Source organism: Pyrgilauda ruficollis, unplaced genomic scaffold (genome assembly GCF_017590135.1).
Source record: "Pyrgilauda ruficollis isolate IOZ18807 unplaced genomic scaffold, ASM1759013v1 scaffold373, whole genome shotgun sequence".
NCBI classification, from domain to species: domain Eukaryota; kingdom Metazoa; phylum Chordata; class Aves; order Passeriformes; family Passeridae; genus Pyrgilauda; species Pyrgilauda ruficollis.
Genome location: NW_024525190.1, coordinates 1 through 26906, shown reverse-complemented (window position 1 = coordinate 26906; position 26906 = coordinate 1). Strand labels below are relative to the sequence as shown.

Here is a 26906-nt window from a genome sequence, read left to right as displayed (position 1 = left end):
CGGCCCAGGGGTGCCCGTGGTGCCTGTTCCCGGTGTCCCCAGTTCCATATTTCCCCCCACAATTCCATGTTTTTCCACCCCAGTTCCATATTTTCCCTTCAAATTCCGTATTTTCCCCCCAAAATTTTTGTGGAGTAACTGCAGAAATTAGGGGAAACGGGGGAATTGCGGGAATTAGGGGAATTCGGTAATTAGGGGCTCACGGGGCTGTGGGAATGCGGGAATTAGGGGAATTGCGGGAATTGCGGGAATTAGGGGACTGTGGGAATGCGGGAATTGCAGGCGCTCCCGGGAATGCTCCGCTGGGGAATCTCCGGGCGCGCTGAGGGGACAGAGCCCCGCCCAGACACAGCGACACCGCTGCCACCCCTGTCCCCTGTGCCACCTGTGCCCGCCGCCACCCACAGCGACACTGGGTGCCACTGTCCCCTGTGCCACCCCTGTGCCCACTGCCACCTGTGCCATCTCTGGATGCCACTGTCCCCTGTGCCACCCCTGTGCCCACTGCCACCCACAGTGCCACCGTCACCTGTGCCACCCTTGTGCCCTGGTGCCACTCGTGCCATCTCTGGATGCCACTGTCACCTGTGCCACCCCTGTGCCTCAGTGCCGCTTGTGCCAGCCTGCGGCCCACTGCCAGTTGTGACAATCTGCCACCCACAGTGACACTCTGTGCTGCTGTCACCTGTGCCACCCTGTGCCCCTTGTGACAATCTCTGCCCCTCTGCCACCCACAGTGACACTTTGTGCCATTGTCACCTGTGCCACCCTGTGCCCACTGACTCCCAAGGTCACCTGTGCCAACCATGCCCCAGTGCCACCACAGTGACACTGACTGCCACCACCAGTTGTGCCAACCTGTGCCACCTGTGCCACCCCTGTGCCCCACTGTCACCCACAGCGACACTCTGCCACTGTCACTTGTGCCAACCTGTGCCCCAGTGCCACCTGTGCCACTCTGTGTCCCCAGTGCCAGTTGTGACAATCTGTGCCCCACTCTGCCACCCACAGTGACACTCTGTGTCACTGTCACCTGTGCCAGCCTGTGTCCCAGTGCCACCAGTGCCACCCCTGTGCCCCACTGTCACTTGTACCACCCTGTGCCCGCTGCCACCCACAGTGACACTTTGTGCCACTGTCACCTGTGCCAACCATGCCCCAGTGTCACCTGCGTCAACCTGTGCCCCAGTGCCACCCACAGTGACACTGACTGCCACCACCAGTTGTGCCAACCTGTGCCACCAGTGCCAACCTATGGCCCGGTGTCACCTGTGCCACCCTGTGCCCGCTGCCACCCACAGTGACACTGTGTCACTGTCACCTGTGCCACCCTGTGCCCCAGTGTCAGTTGTCACAATCTGTGTCCCTGTGCCACCCACAGTGACACTGTGCCACTGTCACCTGTGCCACCCTGTGCCCCAGTGTCAGTTGTCACAATCTGTGTCCCTGTGCCACCCACAGTGACACTGTGTCACTGTCACCTGTGCCACCCTGTGCCCCAGTGTCAGTTGTCACAATCTGTGTCCCCGTGCCACCCACAATGACACTGTGTCACTGTCACCTGTGCCACTCTGTGACCCTTGTGACAATCTGTGTCCCTGTGCCACCCACAGTGACTCTGTGCCACTGTCACCTGTGCCACCCTGTGTCCCAGTGCCACCCACAGTGACACTGACTGCCACCACCGCTTGTGCCATCCCTGTGTCCCAGTGTCACCTCTGTCACCCCGTGCCCTCCTCCCGTGCCCCGGGCTGAGCCTTTTCCCAGCTCCTTCCGGAAATTTCCCGCCTTTCCCGGCTCCTTCCGGAATTTTCCCTCCTTTCCAGCTCCGCTCCCTTCTCTCCTGGCAGGAAGAGCCCCAAGAATTCCCGTGGAAAAAGTGTGGGAAGAGCTCGGCTCTCAGCGCGAATCCCAGAATTCCAGAGCTTGGGAAAGAATCCCAAGGACACCGAGCCCGTCCTGGGCCCCCCAGCAGAGCCCCGAGCGGAATTCCAGGAATTCTTTGGACACCTGCAGGGATGGGCGCTCCAAACCTCCCTGGGCAGCCCCTCCAAGGCCTGACCCCCCCATTTCCATGGGGAGAAAAATTCCATAAGGAAAAAATTCCATGAGGAGAAAAATTCCATGAGTAAAAAAATCCCATCAGCAAAAAATTCCACGAGGAAAAAAAATAAAAAAATTCCAGGAGCGCAGCTGCCGGGATGGGGTTGGATGTTTTCCATGGGAGCAAATTCCTGGGCGTTTTCCCAGCGGAGTTTTCCCTTCATCCCTTTTATCTCCCCGCTCCAGGCCCTCATTTCATGAATCCCGAGCTCATCCCGGATTTCCGAGCGGCAGCCGGATAAATCCAGCAGCGGGGATTAAGCGGCCCGTGAGATTCCCAGAATTCCCAGGATTTCTCCACGCTCGGTGGCCACATCCTCCCGCCGGGATTCCCACGGGATTCCGAAGGGAAAGGGAATTCTGGGAAGGAGCAGCAGCTCTTCCTCCCAACCTGGGTTTTGCGCTCCATGGAATTTTTTGTCCTGGATTGCCTCCATCCCGTTGGAATTCCAGGTGGGATTGATGGGACTCCATGTCCGATTCCAGGAAATTCCAGCCCATGGAAGCGTCCAGCGGGATTTGGGCACCTGCTGGTGCTTCCATTGGGAATTGTCCCATTCCAGGATGGAAAAACCTCCACGGGAATAAACTTGGAATAAATCCCCAGAGAATTCCCATTCCAGGTGGATGAATGCACAATATTCCCAAAAATCGTTTCCGATGCATCCAACGATCCCAAAAATCCAGGACGTTTTAATTTCCATGGAATTTCATGGGAACGATCAGAAGCGAATTCCAGGCGAAGGATTCTGGGATTGGTTTAATCAACGCTTCCCTTGGGAATTCCCAGAATTCCCAGAATTTCTGGCTCTGTTTTCCAGAATTCCTGACCCCTCTTTTCCAGGGAAAGGAGCCCAAATCCTGGGAAGAGCATCTGGAGGGAATTGGGGAGGGGGGCCCATCCTGGAATAAAGGAGGATCCAGAATTCCATGGCAGAGGCAGCAGCCAGGTGGGATTTGGGATCTGCTCCCAGGAAATCCTCGAGCTGTGCCAGAGGAATTTTAGGTTGGATATTGGGAAAAATTCCTGAATTTTCACACAGCATTAGGAAGAATTCCTGAATTCCCAAACACAATTAGGAAGAATTCCTGAATTCCCAGAGAATTAGGGAAAACCTGAATTTTCACAGAGAATTAGGAAGAATTCCTGCTCTTAGGAGAATTCCACCCTCTGGGAGCATCCCGGGATTCTCCTTCTCCGCACTTGGACACGGTTCCAGGATTTCTGTTTCCCAGGATTTCCGGCCCCTCTTTCCCAGGTGGGATCTGGGGGTGGCACCCGGAGCTGCCGGTGGCCACGGATCCGGATTCAGCCCCAGGGATTCCCAAACATTCCCAGGACCTTCTCCCAACATTTCTGGGACCCTTTGCTCAACATTCCCAGGATTTTTTGCCCAGCATTTCCAGGATCCTTCTCCCAGCATTTCCAGGATTGTTCTCCCAGTGTTTCCAGGATTTTTCACCCAGCATTTCCAGCATCTTTTCCCCAGCATTCCCAGGATCATTCTCCCAACATTTCCAGGATTGTTCTCTCAGAGTTTCCAAGATCCTTTCCCTAAAGTTTCCTTTTCCCCAACATTCCCAGGATCATTTCCTAACATTCCCAGGATCTCTTCCCAACATTCCTGGGATTGTTCTCCATGGACACGGACACCTTTCCCCATCCCAGGTTGCTCCAAGCCCCATCCAACCCGGATCTGGGAACTTCCAGGGGTGGGATTTGACTCCAAACACCACCTGGAGACCTGGAATTGTTCCTGGAAAAATCCAAACCTCTGCATCCCACCGGGAAATGCCCATGGAGGGAATTCCCACAATTCATTTCATTCCCTAAATCAAACACCAGCAGGAAAAAAAAAATCCCAGGAATTGCTGGGAATTCCTGGTGTTCCTTTGGTTGATGGCAAAGAGGGAAAACTTTCCCATGGATGTGGAAATTCCAAAGTGCTGAAATCTGGGATAAGCAAGGAGATTTTGGGAAGATCCCAGCTGGAAAGGAGCAGCAGGAATGAAGGAAGGATTTTGGGATGAGCCAGGCCGGACACATCGGGAATGTTGAGGAGGGATTAAAGCATTCCAAGAATTATTTTGGAAACTCTGGTCGTGTGTCCAGGAGAAGGGGAAAAAAATGGGAATAAGGAAAACTGGAGGAATTCAGACACTGAATTCCCTGAGGGGATAAAAAAACCTGGAGCAAACAAAGCCTGGATGGAAGAAATGTGAGATAGGAGGGAATTGCCTTGGATCGGTGGGAAAAGGAGCTGATCCCAAAAATTCTGGCTCTTCCCAGATCCAGGGGATGATTCCCTGCTCCAAAGCCTCCCTTCCCAAAATGGAAAAATCTGGGATGCGCCGGGAGCTGGGCAGAAAAAGCAGGATGGATCCAAGATCCTTCCCAAATCCAGAGGGCTCCAAAAACTGGGAATGAGGCTGGGATGAACGTAAGGAATGAAATATCCGGAGGGATGATCCCAGCACGAGGAGTTGGATGGGGAAACTCGTGGTGTTGGAGTGGGATTGGGAAAAGCGCGGAGGCTCCGGAGGCTCCGGCACGTGGGGAATGAGTCAGAGTCACGGCCGGGAGGGAGGGCGGAGGGATCCAGCTAAAACCTGGAAAAAACACTTGGAAAAGTTCTGCTGGCCCAGCCCTGCTGCTCCTGGGAACGGCTGAGGGATCCCCTGGAATTCTGGGAGCAGCTCTGGAGCAGGAAAAGGGAAGGGAGGGAGCTGGGACAGGGGCTGGAAAACCTCCCTTGGAATAAAAAACTTGGACAACACTAAATATTCCTGATATTCCCTGGAAAACCTGCCCCAGAATCCATTTTTCTCCAGGATTTTTCCAGGAAAATGTGACAAGATTCCGGTTATTATGGATATCCCTTGCTGTGGAGTGAAGGAGTTTTTGCTGGGAATTAAAACTTCCAAGATTTTTCCCAACTTGAGCTGTTCAGACTGCAAACCTGGGAATTTCTCCTGCCCCAGCTCCATGGAATGAATTCCATGATCCCTCTATCCCTGGAAAAACCTGGAAATAAAGGAGCAAAGAGCTCTTTCCTAGGGATATTTTCCCTGCAAAAGGTTGGGAATCACAAGCCAGCTCCAGGAATCCTTGGGAAGTTTGGACAAGGAGTTAGGCAGAGCTGCTCCAGGGAATTTTGGGAATATTTCCAGGACTATGGATTTTAAAATCCCGCACTATTTTTGACCTCCCAATGCCTCCATGTCCCACTCTGGATCTGCCTCCGGCACATCCCGAATTCCTGAGCTTCCCAAATTCCAAGGCCAGGTTGGAGCGACCTGGGATAGTGGGAGGTGTCCCTGCCCTTGGAATGGGGTGGAATTGGATCAGCTTTAGGATCCTTCCCCTTCGAGGATTCCACAATTCCAACAGAATCCTCTGAATCCAAATCCGGACCCCGTGGTCACCACAGGGATGTCCCAAAATCCCCGGAACCCGTGACCATTCCTGATCCCAGGCAAACCAACATTCCCATGGGACATGGCTGGCAGGGATGAGGAGCAGCGGGATAACACCAGATAAAATCCTGATCCCAATCCCAATCCCGATCCCAATCCCAATCCCAATCCCACCAGAACCACCACATGCCATATCCATGATATCCACGTAATCCACGATATCCCTGATATCCATGAATCCACTCTATCCATGGTATCCATGATCCAAGCATGGAGTGGCGGGAGAACCCAGAGAAAAACTCTCAGGGAAAAACCCAGGGAAAATCTCAGGGAACAACGGAATCCAAGTATGGGACAGAAGGAAAACCCAGGGAAGAACCAAATTTGGCTGGGATGGATGGAGGGAAAAACTCATGGAAAATCCAGGGAAAAACTGGATCTGACCTCAGAATTGCAGGAAAAACCCACGGAAAACCCAATGACCACCATAACCACGCTCCTCATTGGAACAACGAACCTTTCCCACTCTTCCCTCTTCCCACCCCACAGCCCCCAATCCATAGGATCCATTTCCAGCTCTAATTCCTTCCACATTCCCCAATCCATGGGATCCCATTCCCATCACTAACTCCTCCCACATCCCAACCCAATCCATGGGATCCCATTCCCGTCACTAATTCCTTCCACAACCCCAATCCATACGATCCTATTCCCAACTCCAATTCCTTTCACACACACCCCCAATCCATGGGATTCCATTTCCAGCTCTAATTCCTTTCACAATCTCCCAATCCATGGGATCCAATTCCCATCACTAACCCTTCCCACATTCCAACCCAATCCATGGGATCCCATTCCCATCTCTAGCTCCTCCCACACCCTAACCCAATCCCCGGGATCCCATTCCCATCACTAACCTTTCCCACATTCCAACCCAATCCCCAGGATCCCATTCCCATCACTAACCCTTCCCACATTCCAACCCAATCCCCAGGATCCCATTCCCATCACTAACCCTTCCCACATTCCAACCCAATCCATGGCATCCCATTCCCATCACCAACCCCTCCCACGCCCCAGCTCCATGATCCCTCTATCCCTGGAAAAACCTGGAAATAAAGGAGCAAAGAGCTCTTTCCTAGGGATATTTTCCCTGCAAAAGGTTGGGAATCACAAGCCAGCTCCAGGAATCCTTGGGAAGTTTGGACAAGGAGTTAGGCAGAGCTGCTCCAGGGAATTTTGGGAATATTTCCAGGACTATGGATTTTAAAATCCCGCACTATTTTTGACCTCCCAATGCCTCCATGTCCCACTCTGGATCTGCCTCCGGCACATCCCGAATTCCTGAGCTTCCCAAATTCCAAGGCCAGGTTGGAGCGACCTGGGATAGTGGGAGGTGTCCCTGCCCTTGGAATGGGGTGGAATTGGATCAGCTTTAGGATCCTTCCCCTTCGAGGATTCCACAATTCCAACAGAATCCTCTGAATCCAAATCCGGACCCCGTGGTCACCACAGGGATGTCCCAAAATCCCCGGAACCCGTGACCATTCCTGATCCCAGGCAAACCAACATTCCCATGGGACATGGCTGGCAGGGATGAGGAGCAGCGGGATAACACCAGATCCAATCCTGATCCCAATCCCAATCCCGATCCCAATCCCAATCCCACCAGAACCACCACATGCCATATCCATGATATCCACGTAATCCACGATATCCCTGATATCCATGAATCCACTCTATCCATGGTATCCATGATCCAAGCATGGAGTGGCGGGAGAACCCAGAGAAAAACTCTCAGGGAAAAACCCAGGGAAAATCTCAGGGAACAACGGAATCCAAGTATGGGACAGAAGGAAAACCCAGGGAAGAACCAAATTTGGCTGGGATGGATGGAGGGAAAAACTCATGGAAAATCCAGGGAAAAACTGGATCTGACCTCAGAATTGCAGGAAAAACCCACGGAAAACCCAATGACCACCATAACCACGCTCCTCATTGGAACAACGAACCTTTCCCACTCTTCCCTCTTCCCACCCCACAGCCCCCAATCCATAGGATCCATTTCCAGCTCTAATTCCTTCCACATTCCCCAATCCATGGGATCCCATTCCCATCACTAACTCCTCCCACATCCCAACCCAATCCATGGGATCCCATTCCCGTCACTAATTCCTTCCACAACCCCAATCCATACGATCCTATTCCCAACTCCAATTCCTTTCACACACACCCCCAATCCATGGGATTCCATTTCCAGCTCTAATTCCTTTCACAATCTCCCAATCCCCGGGATCCAATTCCCATCACTAACCCTTCCCACATTCCAACCCAATCCATGGCATCCCATTCCCATCACTAACCCTTCCCACATTCCAACCCAGTCCCCAGGATCCCATTCCCATCACTAACCCTTCCCACATTCCAACCCAATCCTGGGGATCCCATTCCCATCACTAACCCTTCCCACATCCCAACGCAATCCACGACATCCCATTCCCATCACCAACCCCTCCCACGCCCCAGCCCAATCCCCGGGACGCCATTCCCGATCCCATACCTGGCTTTCCCGCGGCTGCTCCGGCGCAGCGAGGGCACCTCGGCCTCCCTCTCCTCCTGCACGCGCTGCAGCGAGGGCGAGCGGCTGTGGGCGCTGCGAGCGCTGCTCGAGCTGGCCAAGCTCCCGTCTCCGGCCGCAATTCCTGCGGCCGCTTCCTGCATCTGGACCAGGAGCTGCGGCGGGAGGCTCCGGAGGGACGGCACCGGGGAATAGGAGGCGCGGCTCTCAGCTTTCAGGTTGTTGTCACTGGCCGAGCGCTGCAGGACGCGCGGCGACGCCAACCCGCCGGAACCGAGGAGCCGGCGGCGCTTGGTGTAGCTGGGAGTTTCTCGGAAAGGCACTGGGAATGAAAAGCGGGAATGCGGGGTTAGGTGTTGGGAGTTGTGGGGAAAGATGGGAGAGGGTGGGGGAGAAGGTTGGGAATGGGTGTGGAGTTGGGTTGGGAAGAAGGTTGGGAGTTTCTTGGAAAGGCACTGGGAATAAAAAACAGAAGGATGGGATAAAGTAGGAATCTCAGGCTGAAAAAGATGGGAATATGGGTTTAGGTGGGAATCTAATCCCAGAAGGATGGGATTAGGTGGAAATCTCAGGCTGAAAAAGATGGGAATATGGGTTTAGGTGTTGGGAATGTGGTTGTGGGAAAAGATGGAAGAGGGTGAGGGAGAAGGTAGGGAATGGGTGTGGAGTTGGGTTGGGAAGAAGGTTGGGAGTTTCTTGGAAAGGCACTGGGAATAAAAAACAGAAGGATGGTATTAGCTGGGAATCTCAGGCCTAAAAAAGATGGGAATATGGGATTAGGTGTTGGGAATGTGGTTGTGGGAAAAGATGGAAGAGGGTGAGGGAAAAGGTTGGGAATGGGTGTGGAGCTGGGTTGGGTAGAAAGTTGGGAGTTTCTCAGAAACACACTGGGAATCAAAAATTGGAAGATGGGATTAGGTGGGAATCTCGGGCCCAAAAAAATGGGAATATGGGATTAGGTGGGAATCTAAACCCCCCAAAAATGGGAATACAGGATTAGGTGTTGGGAGTGCAGTTGTGGAAAAGAAGGGAGTGGAGGAGAAGGTTGGGAATTCTTGTGGAGCTGGTTTGGGAAGAAGGGAATGGTCTCCATCTGCCCCCAGCTCCTCTCCCAGCACAGGGAATCCATGGGATCCAACCACGGATCAGGGCTGGGAAGGGTTTGGAAGTGCCATCTCAGGAGGCTCTGATGGACCAAGCCAGGACCAGTGGAATTCCCAACAATCCACGTCCGGCTGCCGCTGGGATCAACTTCCGCAAATCCCGGCTGCTCCTCCTATTCCAAGTCCTTATTCCACAGCTCCAGGAATGTGCCAAGAGAAAGATGGGAATAACCAACACATGGAATAAATCACCAGCCACTCCCTGTCTTGAATTCCTTCCCAATTCTTGGGATTGCTGGGGAAAAGTGACCTTCCAAATCCAACTGGAAGTGCAAACTCCGGCTCCACTGAGGGACCAGGAGTGGAATCCCCATCCCGGAGGGATTTCAAGTGGAATTTGGGGACATGGATCAGTGGTGGCCTTGGAAGCGCTGGGAATTCCTGGATTCAATGTCTTAAAGGACTTTTCCAGCCTAAACAGATCCAGATGTTACGGAAAGGGACGAGATTCAGCTGTGGGGCCCCTGCACTCCAAACTTCCAGGAAAATGGGATTTTCCAATATTTTGTTTAATTAGCTCGTTCCCATCCTGAAGTTTAACATCCCTAAAATTTGTCCGGTGCCTGTGACAAAATCCAGTAGGAAATCCATAATCGGCCACGTCCAGCCCATTCCTGCTGCCAAAACATTGGGATAAACATGGATTGCTCCTGCTCCGAGCCAGAACAGGGGACAGGGAGCAGGGAATTCCAAGCCCTCTGGATCTGGGATATTCCCAGAGCCACCATCCCAAGGCCACTGCTCCCATGGCACCTTCCAGAGGTGAATCCTGAGGATGCTCCAAGGCCACCAGGAGAAGGAAAATCCTGGGATTGGGAAGGAGCAGCCCAGGCTGAGCATGGCCATGCTCGGAATGTTTTCCTGAGGAATATTTGAGGTTCAAAGTCCGAGGATTTCAGGCTCCTGGAACTCTTCCTGTTGCCGTGGCAACGCCGGGCGTTCGTTCTCCGATGAGTTCCAACCTCGGGTGTGGGAATTTCTCCCAGCAGTGGCGCTTCCCGAATCCTGTTGGCACCCCCTGCCCTCAGCGCCCACATCTGGCCATTCCCAATGGGAAAACCAGACAAAATTATGGAATTTCAGAGGCAGAGGGGTTGGGAAAGCCCTGTCAGACAATGAAACCCAACTAACGCAAAGGCCACCACTGATCCGTGTTCCCAAGGCCACCAGGAAGGAGGGATGCCCCACCAAGGCCACCCTAGTGGGAAAATGGGGTCAAAACAATGGAATTTCAGGGCCAGAGGGGTTGGAAAAGCCCTCCCAAATCATCAATCCCAACCGACGCAAAGGCCACCACTGACCCGTGTCCCCAGGTGACACCAGCAAGGATGGATGTCCCACCAAGGCCATCCCAATGGGAAAGCCGGACCAAAACATGGAATTTCAGAGCCAGAGGGGTTGGGAAAGCCCTCCAAGGCCATCAGTCCCAACCACTGCGAGGCCACCACAGGTCCGTGTCCCCAAGGCCACCAGGAAGGAGGGATGTCCCACCAAGGCCATCTCAGTGGGAAAATTGGGTAAAAATTATGGAATTTTGGAGCCAAAGGGGTTGGAAAAGCCCTCCCAGACGATGAAATCCAATGACTGCAAGGTCACTGGTGATCTGTGTCCCCAAGTGCCACCAGGAAGGATGGATGTCCCACCAAGGCCATCCCAGTGGGAAAAATGGACAAAACAATGGAATTTCGGGGCCACATCCCAATAGGAAAGCCATTCCAAATTATGGAATTTTGGAGCCAAAGGGGTTGGAAAAGCCCTCCCAGACAGTGAAATCCAACCACTGCAAGGCCACCGGTGATCCGTATCCCCAAGGACCACTGGAAGAGGAATGTCCCACCAAGGCTATCCCAATGGGAAAACTGGGAAAAAGTTTATGGGATTTCAGAGCCAGGGAGGTTGGAAAAGCTCTCCCAGACAATGAAATCCAATCAATGCGAGGCCACCGGTGATCCGTGTTCCCAGAGCCGCCGGAAGAGGAATGTCCCACCAAGGCCAGGCGTCACCCAGGCATGGGACACATCTCCAGGAGATGTTTCATTTTGGACTCCATCATTCCTTACAGAAAACCCCTGGAAAAAATCCAGGAAGCGAAAGCCCTGCCTGAAGGACTTCCCAAGAGGGAGCGGCCGCAAGCTGTGCCAGGGCAGGCTGGGATTGGATTTTTGGGATCATTTTTCCATGGAAATGGCGGTCAGGCCTTGACAGGGGCTGCCCAGGGAGCTTTGGAGTTGCCATCCCTGGAGGTGTCCAAGGAATTTCTGGAATTCCACTCAGGGCTCTGGTGGGGATCAGGCCCAGCTTGGACTTGGTGACCTTGGAATTCTTTTCCAACCTCACCGATCCGGGATTCTGGAGTTCCAAACTGGCTGGGTGAGTACAATGATGATGAGGAAGATGAAGAACCACCAAGTCCAAACTCCAGGATCCAGAATCAGGACATTCCCAGACTCCCACCAGACTCCCAATTCTTTGGAAGTTTTCCTCATCCTACCTTCTGGAATCCACAATTCCCAGTGGGAAAATCCCAGGAAGGGAGAGATTATAGTGATGGTGATAATGGTGATGAAGAAGAACCACCAAGTCCAAGCTCCAGGATCCAGGACCAGGACATTTCCAGATTTCCAACTCCATGGAATATTTCCTCATCCCACTTTCTGGAATCCACAATTCCCAGTGGGAAAATCCAGGGAAGGAGACAACAAAGGAGCAAAACTCAGAGCAATTCCCACAACGAGCTCCGGATATTCCTTCCCACACCTTTCCCAGACTTTCTTCCAGGTCTGTTTACCGAGTTTCTCCCGGCAAAACGAATCCCATCCGTTACCATGACAGCGCCGCTCGGAGCAGCCCGATCCCTGTTTTCCAAAGGAAAACACAGATCCCTGTTTTCCAAAGGGGCCTGGATGCTCCCTGAGGGGAGCGGGACACACCTAAAGCTCCCTGAAAAATTCCCAGCCTGGAGATGCTCCAGAGGCTCCCGAAAATTCCTGGCAGCCGGAGGAAGGGAAGCGCAATCAACGCTCCGAGGTTTGTTTGGATTCGCTGCTTCCATGATAATAAATATTCATGGAAAAGCACGAGGAGTGCAAATGTCTGCTCGCTTCCAGGCCACGATTCCATTTTAATCCTGGAAAATTCCAGAGGGAGGAAGTGGGGAAGGAGCCTGGAATGGCTCAGAGGGGAAAAGGGAAAAAGTGTTTCCCGAACCGGAGAATTCCCAGGGCATCTCCAAACTGGAGAATTCCCACATTTCCCACTCTAGAGAATTCCCAGGGCACTTCCCTGCCTGGAGAATTCCCATGGAATCTCCCAAACTGGAGAATTCCCACAGCACATCCCAGACGGGTGAATTCCCAGGGCACTTCCCTGCCTGGAGAATTCCCACATTTCCCACGCTGGAGAATTCCCGGGGCATTTTCCAAACTGATGAATTCCCACAGTACATCCCAGACTGGAAAATTCCCACAACATTCCCAACCTGCAGAATTCCCAGGGCATTTCACAGACTGGAAAATTCCCGTGGAATCTCCCAGATTGGGAAATTCCTATGGCATTCCCCAAACTGGAGCATTCCCAAAACATCTCCCAGACTGGAGAATTCCCATGGAATCTCCCAACCTGCAGAATTCCCAGGGCATTTCCCAGACAGGAAAACTCCCGTGGAATGTCCCACACTGGAGAATTCCCACAACATTTCCAAGAACAGAAAATTCCCACGGCATTTTCCAAACTGGAGCGTTCCCAAGTCATCTTCCAAACTGGAGAATTCCCGCAGCACTTCCCAACATGCAGAATTCCCAGGGCGCTTCCCAAACTGAGGAATTCCCACAACATTTCCAAGAATGGAAAATTCCCATGGCATTTTCCAAACTGGAGAATTCCCACAGCACCTCCCACACTGGAGAATTCCCAAATCATTTCCCAAATGGAGGATTCCCATGGAATGTCCCGAACTGGAGAATTCCCAGGGCAAGAGGGAACAGGAAGTTCCGGCTCTGCCGAGCGCTCTGGATCCCAAGGAAAATGTGGATGAGCCTGGAATTCTCCTGGGAAGCTCCCACCCTTCCCCCCTCTGCACTGGGATCACCAAATCCCACCTCAACCCAGCCCAGCTTCCCACTGGGAATTCCATGGGAAAAACGCCTCCACGAGCATCATTCCAACCCCAAATCCCACCAAATTCCTTCCTTATTCCCATAAAACCCTGGGAAAAGGACACAAGCAGGAGCCATTCCCTGCTCCGACAAAATTCCTCAGCTCCTGCTGAACTTCCAAACCCTGATTTCCAATCCAAATTTTTCCAAACCCACTTCTTCCAAACCCCAATTCCCAAACCCAATTTCCAAACCCAATTTCCAAATCCCATTTCCAAACCCAATTTTTCCAAATCCCAATTTTTCCAAACTTAATTTTTCCAAACTTAATTTCCAAACCCAATTTTCCCAAACCCCGGGAAGTTCCCGGCTGCGGGCAGGACCATCTGGACCTGCTGCTCGGCTTGGAATTAGTTTGGAATTCTTCCCTGACCTATTTTTTATCCGGAGCTGATTCCCAGACTTTCCATTGCTCCTGACAGCTTTCCGTGCTGGTTTTCCTGCTTTTTTTTTCCAAGGAAAATCACGGAGACACTCAGTCCCAGGTGCAGATCCCAATGGGAATTTAGGCCAGACCTTTGGAGGTCATTTATTCCCAAACTTTTTTCTTGGATTAATCAATTCCATGACCTTGCAGGCAAAGGAATTCTCAGGCTCTTCCCAAAATCCTTCCCGACTTTTCTATCCCACCCCAAATTCCCAGTTCTGGCTATCAGGGATAGGAAGCTGGGAAAAAAAAATGTGAGAAAGGATTTTTGGGATTGAGCCAAGCTCAGCTCCTGCTGCAAATTCCAGAAGAACTGATCCCTGTTTTCCTTCATTTCAGTGTTTTCATGGAATTCCAGGAATTTGGGTGAGAAAGGACCTTAAATCTCATCCAATTCCACCCCTTCCCAGGATCCCAGGCTGCTCCAGCCCTGGACATTCCAGGGATGCAGGGACAGCCAGAGAGAATTTTCTGGGAATTCTGTGCCAGTCCCTCCCAGGCAGGAATGTTTCCCTGAATTTTTTACCAGCTGCTGATCCCATGAATCAGTTGCTTTGTGCTGGGAATTCCCACTGCTCCCTCCATCGGCAGCTCTGGATCCATAAATTCCTCAGGATAATCCATGGAAATGCACCAAGTGTGGATTTTATTCCTGATCCCAACACACTTTTCCCTGGAATTCCTCCCATGGGGACACAGGAAGGATGGGAAAGGTGACCCAAAGGACCAAAATTCCCAAAATATTCCTTAAAAATGCAAATCCAACCAGAACAACACCCACTTTGCTCCTATTTCCAGAGGATTTTCCCTCCTTGCCCCAAATCCCAGATTCTGGGAATGAAATCCCTCGGGGATGTGAAAAGAGAGAAAAAAAATCAGGATTTCACAGCAGAGCAAATCCAGGACAATTCCAGAGCTTGGGAATGTCAGCCAGGCTGGAAAAGCAGCCCAAATCCCACAGGAATCTCTCAGACACTTCCAAGATCCAAAGTGGCTGCAGCTTCCATGGATGCAACACCAGGAAAATCCATGGATACAACACCAGGAAAATCCATTAATCCCACCCCCAGTCCATCCCTGGGATCCAGAGGAAAGGAAAAAAAAATGGGAAAAATCCAACTCACCAACATCGGACTCTTTGTGGGTTTTGATGATTTCCGCCAGCTCGAAATTCCCTGCAATGATGGCCACCTGGAAAAGAGCCGGAAAACCGGGATGAGCGGCTCCGGAGCTTCCATATGGATGGGAACAGCTGCTTTCCATGGGGGGAAGCCAAGGATTCTTCTGCCTCGGATCATCCGGGAATTCTGAGGTGCCAATGCCTTCCCGGGACAGCAGCCGGAGAGGGTTTGGGGGGCTCTGGCTTGGGGACAATCCCTGTCCCCTGGAATTCCCAGATTCCAGCCAGGAATTCATCCCAAATCCTGGAAAGCTCCCAAGGTGTTGGGTTTGGATCATGGGTAAAATCATGGAATTTGGAAGAGGTTTGGGATCAGCCAGTCTGGCTGGATGTGTCACTGACTGTGTCCCCAAGGGCCACATCCAAAGGATTTGGGGACATTTCCAGGAACTGGGAATGCCCTGGGCAGCCTGATCCTGATGGGAGGGGATTTCTCAGAGGACAAATTCCTAAATCCCCAAATTCCTAAATCTCCAAATCCACAGATCCCCGAATCCCCAAGTCCTCGAGTCCCCAAATTCCCAAATCACCAAATCCTGAATTCCTCAAGTCTCCAAGTCCCCAAATCCCAAGTCTCCAAATCCCCAAGTCCTCAAGTACTCAATCCTCAAATCCTCAAATTCCCAAGTCCCCAAATCCTTAATTCTCCAAATCCCAAAGTCCCAAATTCCCAAAATCCCTAATTCTCCAAATCCCCAAATTCCCAATTCTCCAGATCTCCAGGTCCCCAAATCCCCAGGTCCTCAAGGCCCCAAATTCCCAAATCTCCAAATCCTGAATTCCTCAAGTCTCCAAGTCCCCAAATCCCCTCAATTCCCAAAGTCTCTGAATCCTCAAATCCCCAAATCCTGAAGTCCCAAGTCCCCAGATCCTTAATTCTCCAAATCCCCAAATCCTCAAATCCCCAAGTCCCAAAATTCTAATTCTCCACATCCCTAAATCCCCAAATCCTCAAATCCCCAAACCTCCAAATCCCTTAATCCTCAAATCCCCAAATCCTTCAAGGATTCTGCTCCTTTTCAAGGGATTCTGCCCCTTTTGCAAGGATTCTGCCCTTTTTCCAAGGATTCCCCTCCATCTGAAACATTCACATCCCAAAAAACAACAACTTCCCCTTCCCACCTCCGTATCCCAAAAAACCCCCACATTCCCATCCTTTTTCCAGAATTCCATTTGCTTTTTCCTCCCTCCTGCTCCGGTGCTGAACGCTCATCCCAAATCCTGCCCCGGTGGGACAAATCCCACCTGAAAAACTCCCTGGATATGTGACAGAATTCCCGGGCATGCCGGGAAGCTCTGTGGGATTCCTGGGAATTCTGCTCACCTGGAACGCCGTCTGGCTGTTGTAATTCCGGATTTCCTTGCTGGCGCCTCGGAAGAGGAGAACCCTGGCACAGCTTTCCTGGGGGAAAAAAAAACAAAACAGGGAAAATGGGAATTAGACCAGGACCAGGAGCAACAGATCCAGAAAATTCTTTGGGAAGAAGGAGGATGAGCATTCCTTAAGGATTTGGTATTCCTGATCCTAAAGGTAGTAAATTATGGAATCATGGAATTCCAGCATTGATTGGGTTGGAAGGGATCTTTGGGAACACTCAGATCCAAATTCCAAGGTTTCCGCCTGTATTCCAAGGATTCCTTTCCTTTTCCGAGAGATTCTGCCCCTTTTCCAAGGATTTCTCTCCTTTTCCAAGGATTCTGCCCTTTCTCCCAAGATTCTCCTCCTTTTCCAAGGATTCTGCCCCTTTTCCAAGGATTCTCCCCCTTCTCCAAGGATTCTGTCCCACCAAAACATTTTGGGAATGGGATGGATTAAACCATGGAATGTTCTCTTGGGAAATCCCAAATTAGGCTGAGGCTCTGAGGAGAAATGGCCTCATCCTGGGACAGGGATGGATTCCACCCTCTGGATCTGGGAATGATGAGATCCAGGAGTGTCCCACTGTGGTGCCACCGCCCCCACGATGTCACTGTCCCCAAATCCCACAGATTCCACCACGGGATGATGCGTGGAACCCAAAATTGGGGGCTCCAAGGAGGAACAGCCTCATCCAAGGCCAGCGATGGATTCCACCCTCTGGATTTGGGAATGGGGAGATCCAGGAGTATTCCAGGCTGGTGTCACATTCCTCCTGATGTCCCCTGTCCCCAAATCCAGCCCTGGGACCCAAACCCAGGAGCTCTGAGGAGAAACAGCCTCATCCTGGGACAGGGATGGATTCCACCCTCTGGATCTGGGAATGATGAGATCCAGGAGTGTCCCACTGTGGTGCCACCTCCCTCATGATGTCACTGTCCCCAGATCCCACAGATTCCACGATGGGATGCTCTCCTGTGGAACCCAAAATCGGGGGCATTTGCTTTTTCCTCCCTCCTGCTCCGGTGCTGAACGCTCATCCCAAATCCTGCCCCGGTGGGACAAATCCCACCTGAAAAACTCCCTGGATATGTGACAGAATTCCCGGGCATGCCGGGAAGCTCTGTGGGATTCCTGGGAATTCTGCTCACCTGGAACGCCGTCTGGCTGTTGTAATTCCGGATTTCCTTGCTGGCGCCTCGGAAGAGGAGAACCCTGGCACAGCTTTCCTGGGGGAAAAAAAACCAAAACAGGGAAAATGGGAATTAGACCAGGACCAGGAGCAACAGATCCAGAAAATTCTTTGGGAAGAAGGAGGATGAGCATTCCTTAAGGATTTGGTATTCCTGATCCTAAAGGTAGTAAATTATGGAATCATGGAATTCCAGCATTGATTGGGTTGGAAGGGATCTTTGGGAACACTCAGATCCAAATTCCAAGGTTTCCGCCTGTATTCCAAGGATTCCTTTCCTTTTCCGAGAGATTCTGCCCCTTTTCCAAGGATTTCTCTCCTTTTCCAAGGATTTCTCTCCTTTTCCAAGGATTCTGCCCTTTCTCCCAAGATTCTCCTCCTTTTCCAAGGATTCTGCCCCTTTTCCAAGGATTCTCCCCCTTCTCCAAGGATTCTGTCCCACCAAAACATTTTGGGAATGGGATGGATTAAACCATGGAATGTTCTCTTGGGAAATCCCAAATTAGGCTGAGGCTCTGAGGAGAAATGGCCTCATCCTGGGACAGGGATGGATTCCACCCTCTGGATCTGGGAATGATGAGATCCAGGAGTGTCCCACTGTGGTGCCACCGCCCCCACGATGTCACTGTCCCCAAATCCCACAGATTCCACCACGGGATGATGCGTGGAACCCAAAATTGGGGGCTCCAAGGAGGAACAGCCTCATCCAAGGCCAGCGATGGATTCCACCCTCTGGATTTGGGAATGGGGAGATCCAGGAGTATTCCAGGCTGGTGTCACATTCCTCCTGATGTCCCCTGTCCCCAAATCCAGCCCTGGGACCCAAACCCAGGAGCTCTGAGGAGAAACAGCCTCATCCTGGGACAGGGATGGATTCCACCCTCTGGATCTGGGAATGATGAGATCCAGGAGTGTCCCACTGTGGTGCCACCTCCCTCATGATGTCACTGTCCCCAGATCCCACAGATTCCACGATGGGATGCTCTCCTGTGGAACCCAAAATCGGGGGCTCCAAGGAGAACAGTCTCATCCAAGGCCAGCGAAGGATTCCGCCTTTGGATTTGGGAATGGGGAGATCCAGGGTGGTGCCATGCTGGTGTCACCTCCCCCACAATGTCCCCTGTCCCCAGATCCCACAGATTCAACCTTGGGTCCCAAACCCAGGAGCTCCTGTGGAACCCAAAATCGGGGCCTCCAAGGAGAACAGTCTCATCCAAGGCCAGCGATGGATTCCACCTCTGGATTTGGGAATGCAGAGCCAGGAGTGTCCTGTGCTGCTGTCACCTCTCCCACGATGTCCCCTGTCCCCAGATCCCCTGGATTCAACCCCGGGACCCAAACCCTGGAGCTCTGAGGAGAAACAACCTCAAACAGCTTAATCCAAGGGCAGGAATGTGTTCCACCCTCTGGATTTGGGAATGGCGAGATCCAGGAGCGTCGCGGGCTGGTGCCACCTCCCCCGCGGTGTCCCTGTCCCCTGGCTGTCCCCGAGCCCGTCCCACCTGGTTGTAGAGGGCGCAGATGTGCAGGGCGGTGTTTCCTGAGGCGTTCTGCGCCGTCATGTCCGCTCCGTAGAACAGGAGGTGCTCCAGGTGCTGCACGTGCCCGTAGCGACAGGCCTGCTCCGGAAAACACGGAAAAGCGGGAATCAGGGAGCGGCGGGAATAAGGGAGCGGCCGGAACCGGAGGAATCCGCCCCCCCCAGCCCCAAAAAAATCATCCCCCGCTGGATTCAGCCAGGGAGTCTCCCGTTCTGTGGGAATGGGTGTGGCTCCTCACAGCTCCACCTGGACACCCGTGGGATAAATCAGCTCCGGATCAACGGGAAAATTTGGATCATCCCAGATCCGGTGGTGCCTCTAGCTGGGTGGTGGCTCGGGATGAACTCAGTGCCCTGAATCTCTGGGAAATTGGGATGTTTTCCTCCAGGTTTCGTCCATCCCGGGATTCAGGGATCGGCCAGGGAGGATGGAGGCAGCAGGGAGGGTTGGATCCATAAACTGGGATCACAGGACACATCCCTGGATTTTCTATCCCCAGCTGGGTGTTGTGGGAGATATTCCAATGGGATCCCATCCCTCCTTCTCTCAAAGGATCAGGAAGCACAAGGCTCAGGATTCCTGACTCCCAATCCACGTGTTTCTCCAAATCCCCTTGGAGAAAGGGGATTCCACGTGGAAAACAGGGATAGGCACAACTGGGATTTGGATCCAGGATCCCAAAGTGTTCTCCTTGGAGCCAGCCACCCTTTGGGAAGATCACAACCATGGAGAGAGGCCAGAAAATCCAGGATGGAGGCAGAGCTGGCCCCATCCAGCCGTCAATCCCAGAGATGGGACAACCCCATCCATGGACAGCATTCCCAGAGCCCAGCCCTCAGTGCAGGCAGGAAATGATCCCATCCACGGGTACCAGGGGAACATTCCCAGAGTTCAGCCTTCAATCCTGGGGATGGGACAACCCTATCCATGGACAGCACTCCCAGAGTCAAGCCCTCAGCTGCAGGCATGGAATGATCCCATCCATGGGTACCAGGAGAGCATTCCCACGGCTGGATCCCATCCCACCTGGTGGATCTCCATCCATCGACACCAGGAGAACATTCCCAGAATCTCCCTGTGGATCTTGTACCACCTGGTGGATCTCCTGCCCTCCACCACCGGGTAGATCTCCATCCATGGACAACAGGACAGTATTCCCAGAGTCCAGCCCTCAATCACAGGGATGGAACGACCCCATCCATGAGCACCAGGAGAACATTCCCGTGGCCGGATCCCATCCCCATGGTTCCATTGCACCTGGTGGATGTCCATCCATGGGCACTAGGAGAACATTCCCAGAGCCCAATCCTAAACCTCAGGCATGGAATGATCCCATCTGTTAGCACCCATCCCCTAGAGGGGAAAAAGGGAGGGGGAATCTGGGAAGGGGAGAGGAAAAGGGAGGGAAAGAGCAGGAGGAAGGATGGACAGAGGGGGAGGAGGAAAGGAAAAATCTGGGAAAGAGGAAGGAGGGAGGGAGGTAGGGAGGGAGGGAGGAAGGGAGGGAGGAGGAAAGAAGGAAAGTAGGGAAAAGGGCAGGAAGAAAGGGGAAAAAGGGAGGGAGGAAAAAAAGGGAAAAAAAAGGGAAGGAGAAAAGGATGGGAGGGGAAAAGGAAAGAGGAAAGGGGAGGAGAGGAAAGAAGAGAAAGGAAAAAGGAAAAAGGAAAAGTGGGAATGAGGATGGAAAACCCCGGCACTGACCAGCAGGGCCGCGTGATTCCGACACCTCACGGCTTTGTGCAGCGCCGTCATTCCCTCGCGGGTCCGGAAGTCCAGGTGGGCTCCGCCGTTCCGGAGCGCTTTGATCATCTCGGCGCTGAGCTCCAGCTGCGCCGCCGCCGTCAGCGGGCACTCTGGGAGGACACGGGAACGCGGGAGATCCATGGAATGTCCAGCACATCCAGGGGAATGGCTCCCCATGGGATCCCAGCTGGAAGCGCCCACCGAGGTCTCCTTGGGGTTTGGGATCGGATCCATGGGAATGGGGGCCAAATTTGGGAGCTGCTCCCTTCCAGGTATTCCCAAGGATCTCCTGAGCAGCGGGAGTGGGAACTGGATGGAAAATTCTGGGTTTAGGTGGCAAAGCAGCCAAGATATGTTGGGAATAGGATCTGGGAAACCGTGGATTCTTCTTGGCCCCTTGGGAATCCAAAATCTGGTGCTACCAATGGAAAAATCCTCATCCTGGGATAAGGGCTGGATTCCAAGCAGGAGAAGCCTCTGGATGCTCTCGACTTTCCCCAAGGCTGCTGCTACAAATCCCACAGATCCTCCCGGGAATCCCAAGAATTCCAGGATTCCCTCATTCCCTTGGGGTGCAGATGGGATCTCCAGAGGAGAGTGGGAATTATAAAATTTAAGGAATGCCACAGGATTGGGTCTGGAAACCCCATGGATAGAAAAGGGAGAAGGAAAGGCTGGAATTCCGTGTCCATGGCCAGTTTGTCCCGGCAGGAAATCATGGAAAAGGGGCTGGAATTCATGAGGAAATTAAGGAATGCCCGGGATCCGGAGTGGGAAAGAAGCAACAGGAGAAAGTTTTGCACATTCCATGGGAAAGTTCTGGATCCTTGGGATAAGGAGGGGATGGAGCGGGACCAGGGAAGGAAATGGAGCTGGGAAGGGGCTGGAAAACTCCAGAGCGATTTGGGATTTAGGCTCAGCCTGGAGCAGAGGCAGCTCCGGGGGATCCTTGGGATGGGAGGCCCTGGAATGTGCTGGAAGCTCTCCCTGGATCCCTCCCTTCTCCAGGGGAACATTCCCAGTTTTTCCAGCCTGGCTCCAGGTCCCTTTCCCTCCCCCATTCCCAATTCCCGCAGCAATTTTTCCCCCACATCATTTCAGGGATTTTGAATCCTCCTTTGTAATTCCAACGTTTTCCTGGGCTCCTCTCCCTCTCCCGCTGTCCCTCATTAAATATCCCTCGTTAAATATCCAAGGATTTTTTCTTCCCTCTTTTCTCCGGCAAAACCATCCCTGGGGTTTGGCTTTCATTCCAGAACAACGGAAGCTTCTCCCGGATCCGGGTTTTTTTTTTCATTCCCATTTTTTCAATGTCCCCACAGGTAGCAACTGTGAATTTTTTGGGCTTTTTCATCCCTTTCAAATCCCAGGAATCTTTCCTGGAATATCTTCCCAGCAACCCCGAAATGGGAACAGCAGCAAACGGGGCTGGAATTACTTCCCAAAGTGGATTTTCCCCTATTTTTCCATCTAAGAAGAGCCAGGAAAATGGTAATAAATCCTCTGCACAGCTTAAAACCTTTCCCAAAGTCCATTGAAATGAAGATTCCCAAAGTTTGGAATCCATGGGATCAGCTCAGGGTGTCCCAGGAAACTCAGGGAATTTTATGGCTCATCCCAGTCTGAAGATTCCCAAAGTTTGGAATCCATGGGATCAGCTCAGGGTATCCAAGGAAACTCAGAATTTTATGGCTCATCCCAGTTATTCCCAGTCCATGAACGGGATTCATCCCTGCAGAGGAATATTTTCCCAATATTTTTCATCCCAATCATTCCCAGTCCATTTATGGGATGAAATCCTGCAGGAAAGCATTTTTCCAAGCAGGATTTTCCAGTTTTCCATGGGGTACTTCCCATGGGATCCCCAAGGATCCATTCCCCAAAAATTCCAATGTGAAAAGTGCTGGCTCATTCCCGGCTCATTCCCACCCTGCTCTCCCAGCATCCAGCCCAGACTTCCTGGGAAATGCACGGGAAGCCAACCAACATTCCCAAAGAACCCCAAAGCTCCCAATCCTGGAATTTCTGAGGTATTCCAATCCCTTCATCCAACAGCGGCTGGGATTGGAAACAAGAACAGGAAGGGAAAACATTCCAAGAGGAAAAACGTGGGATTGTATCCCAGTGAACCCCAGAAGGGACTGGGAAGGGAAGAGTTATCCCTAAGGAATGCCGCATTCCCAAAATCCCCTGAAAAGCGGGAATTGCGCCATAAAACCCCAAAAACAACTGGGATAGAGTGGGAAAAATTCCAGAGGAAAGCCTGGAGGAATTCTGGGAAGGAATTGGGAATGTTGAGTTGATTCCTTCCGGGAAGCACTCCCGAATCCCAAGGAAAACATGGAACTGACCTCCGGTGTCGGGATCATGGAAGTTGGGATCCAGCCCCTTTTCCAGCAGCCGGCAAACCTTCTCCGAGTTCAGCATCTGCACGTATTCCATGAATTTCTTCAGGTTCGCCTGGATTCGGGAAAAAAACGCCCTGTTAACTTCCCGAAATTCCGGGAAAAGCCACCAGGGGAACACCCTCATCCCAAAAATCCAAGGAAAATCGGGGTAACGGGACTGAATTCCATCAGGATGGGACACAAATCCACGTGGAAATGTCGGGAAGCGAGGGGAAAATTTGGGAAAAGCTCCAAGGAAATGGAGAAGTTGAAGCTGGATTTCACATCTAAGGAAAAAATTCCAATTCCAACATTTCCCACCTTAATTCCATACGGGAAAATCATTCTTTTTAGGGATCATTTTAGGAATGAACCCCAAAAATGCCGTGTTTCCATTTGTGTTTGGATGATTTCCAGTTGGAAAGTTGGGAAAAAACATTGAAAATGCCAAGCAGGTTGAAGAAAAGGTTTGGAAGGGAATTTGGGAATTCTGGAGTGGTTTGGGCAGAATGGGAGCTGAAATCCCATCCCATTCCAAGGGCATGGACTCCTCCCTCCATCCCAGGTTATTCCAAAAATTCTAGGGATGAGGCAGCTGCAGATTCTTTGGAATTGCTGGATCATCCCATGGGAATTCAGGCTGCCAGTGCCTTCCCTCTATCCTAAATTTCAGTATTAGAATTTTGTTCCCCATAGTTGGAATTCCCAAAGATTCACCTCAAATTCCCAAATAGTTGGGATTTTTCCTGTTTTGTTTTTTTTTTTTCTGGCTGGATGAAGACATTATTAAATTCCTGGATTCCGGGAATTGCAGAGGCAGGAATGGCTGTGGTGGGAAAATCCCAGCTCCTACATTCCCAGATTTCCAGACTTTACACTGGAGGATTTTTTGGGAGTTTATTCCAATCCAACCATGCAAAATCTGGGAAAAGTCCTGGAAAATCCCAAGAGCTGGAATTCAGGCCCACCGTGCCCTTGGAGCCGGGAGAGGCCGGAGCAAATCCATGGATCCGCCTCCCGCTGCCAGGCAGCAGCAAATGGATTCATTGATCCCACAGAAACAGGGAATTATGGATTTGCTCCATGCCGGGACAACGCGGAGCCTCTGGAATTGCACAACTCCCCGTGGGAATCTCCAGAGCCAGGCACCGGGAATCCTGGAATGGTTTGGGTGGGAAGGAACCTCAGATCCCACCCCAATCCCGTCCCATTCCAAGGGCAGGGACTCCAGGATGGGTCTCCCTTCCCTTTTCCATCCCCAGCTTCCATAAAAATCCCTCGGGATGGATTCTGAGCATCCTTGATCCCAGAATCCCGGAATGGTTTGGGTGGGAAGGAACCTCAGATCCCACCCCAATCTCCCTTTCCCAGGGAATCCTGTCCATCCTTTAGAATCCCAGAAAATCCAACATTCCCCTCCCCGAGGCCAGACAGAGCCACAAATCCCAGGAAAGCCCCATCCCGGGACACAGAGCCAGCGCTTCTACTTTTCCAAGGAAAACCTCAATATTAAACAGGTGGAAGACCAGGAATTCCCAGGAATTCACCAGGAACTGAAGCAGGAATTCCCTGGATTTAAAGGAGAAACCTCCCAGGAGCTGAGGCAGGAATTCCCAGAAATGGAAGCAGAAATTCTCAGGAACCAAAACAGAAATTCCCAGGATTTGGAGCAGAGACCCCACAGAAACCGCAGCAGGAATTCCCCAGAAACTGAAGGAGGAATTCCCCAAAAAACAAAGCAGGAATTCCCCAGGAACTGAAGGAGGAATTCTCCAAAAAAACAAAGCAGGAATTCCCAGAAACCCTCAGAAACTGAAGCAGAAATTCCCAGGATTTGAAGCAGAAATTCCCAGAAACTGAAGCAGGAATTCCCCAGGAACTGAAACCAGAATTCCCCAGCTCCCAACCCTCATGGAATCTGTGTGCTGAATTCCAGCCGTTCCCTGGATGATCCCTGCCCGTTATCCCGATGTTCCCAGGGAATGTCTGTGCTGAATTCCAGCCGTTCCCTGCATGACCCCATTCTGGGAACGATCCCTGCCCGTTATCCCGACGTTCCCCTGGATCCGGTACCGTTCCCGAGGCTCTCCGGGTGTCCCGGTGTCCCCGTGCCAGCCAGGATCCCATCCCTGCTCCCGCTCTCTCCGGATCCAGCTCCAATCCCAGCCTTTTTTCCCGGGAGCTGCTCCAATCCCAGCTTTTCCCGGGAAAGGTCGATCCGTGCCCGCTGTGCCGGCATCGCTCCAACGGGCACGGAACGAGGATGGATTGGCTGGAATTGTCCCTTTGGCTCCTATCCGGCATTCCCAAATAACCCACGGGACTGGAAAAGGCCAAGGAAAGGCTCCTTCCCAAAATCCCACAGGGTCTGGAACTACAGCCGTCCAAGGAAAAGGGGAAAAGGAAAAAGGGGAAAAAAGAGGGAAAAAAAGGGGGGAAAGCAGAAAGAAAGGGAAAAAAGGGGGAGAAAGGGAAAAAAAGAGAAGAGGGAAAAAGGAGGGAAAAAGGAGGGAAAAAGGAGGAAAAAAGGAGGAAAAAAGGAGGAAAAAAGGAGGAAAAAAGGAGGAAAAAGGGAAAAGGAAAGCTCCTTTCCAAAATTCCACAGGCTTGGGACAAGCAGCCAAAGGAAAAGGGAAAAGGGAGGTGGAAGATAAATCCACGATCCAGGATTTCAGCACCCCATGGATGCTCTTCCTGCTCAGTCCCACCCTATGGAATAAAATCCAAGGAAATCTGGATAAAATCCAAAAAAATCCAAGAAAATCTGGATAAAAATCCAATAAAATCCGGGGGAATCTGGATAAAAATCCAATAAAATCCGAGGAAATCTGGATAAAAATCCAATAAAATCCAAGGATATCTGGATAAAATCCAATAAAATCTAAGGACATCTGGATAAAATCCAATAAAATCCAAGCAAATCCGGATAAAAATCCAATAAAATCTGAGAAAAACTGGATAAAAATCCAATAAAATCCAAGGATATCTGGATAAAAATCCAATAAAATCTAAGGACATCTGGATAAAATCCAATAAAATCCAAGCAAATCCGGATAAAAATCCAATAAAATCCAAGGAAATCCGGATAAAAATCCAATAAAATCTAATAAAATCTGGATAAAAATCCAATAAAATCCAAGGAAATCCGGATAAAAATCCAATAAAATCCGAGGAAATCTGGATAAAAATCTAATAAAATCCAAGGATATCTGGATAAAATCCAATAAAATCTAAGGACATCTGGATAAAATCCAATAAAATCTAAGGACATCTGGATAAAATCCAATAAAATCCAAGGAAATCTGGATAAAAATCCAATAAAATCCAAGGAAATCCGGATAAAAATCCAATAAAATCCAAGGAATTCCAAAGAAATCTTCCCAACTGCTCCTGTTTGTGTTTTGGCAGCAGGAATGCTGGGGTTCTTTGGGACGTCCCGGAATCCCGGGGCCGGAGGGGTTTCCCAGGGGTGTCTCCAGGGGTTTTCCATGGGAATTCCGCGGGAATTCCGCGGGATTGGGGCTCACCTTGGTGTGCAGCTTGGCGAACTGCTTGTCGTCCAGCAGCGGCTGGGAATACACGCGGCGCTTGTAGCGGAACTGCGAGATAAGAGATTGATAAGAGATCGATAAGAGATCGATAGGTGATTGACAGGAGATTGACA

General features: G+C 51.5%; 1 protein-coding gene across 1 annotated transcript in view; it reads right to left on the bottom strand.

Moving 5' to 3' along the window:
- SHANK3 (SH3 and multiple ankyrin repeat domains 3) overlaps window positions 1-26841 on the bottom strand; it is a gene marked incomplete at its 5' end in the record, with an annotated part of 110378 nt that extends 83537 nt beyond the window's left edge. Inside the window, 8 exons of the mRNA XM_041476055.1 lie at window positions 8086-8420; window positions 14967-15033; window positions 17531-17608; window positions 19074-19190; window positions 20206-20217; window positions 20814-20965; window positions 23207-23315; window positions 26770-26841. Of these exons, the coding sequence (XP_041331989.1) occupies window positions 8086-8420; window positions 14967-15033; window positions 17531-17608; window positions 19074-19190; window positions 20206-20217; window positions 20814-20965; window positions 23207-23315; window positions 26770-26841 (942 nt within the window). The remainder of the gene's footprint in view (window positions 1-8085; window positions 8421-14966; window positions 15034-17530; window positions 17609-19073; window positions 19191-20205; window positions 20218-20813; window positions 20966-23206; window positions 23316-26769) is intronic.
- Window positions 26842-26906: the final 65 nt, after the last annotated feature.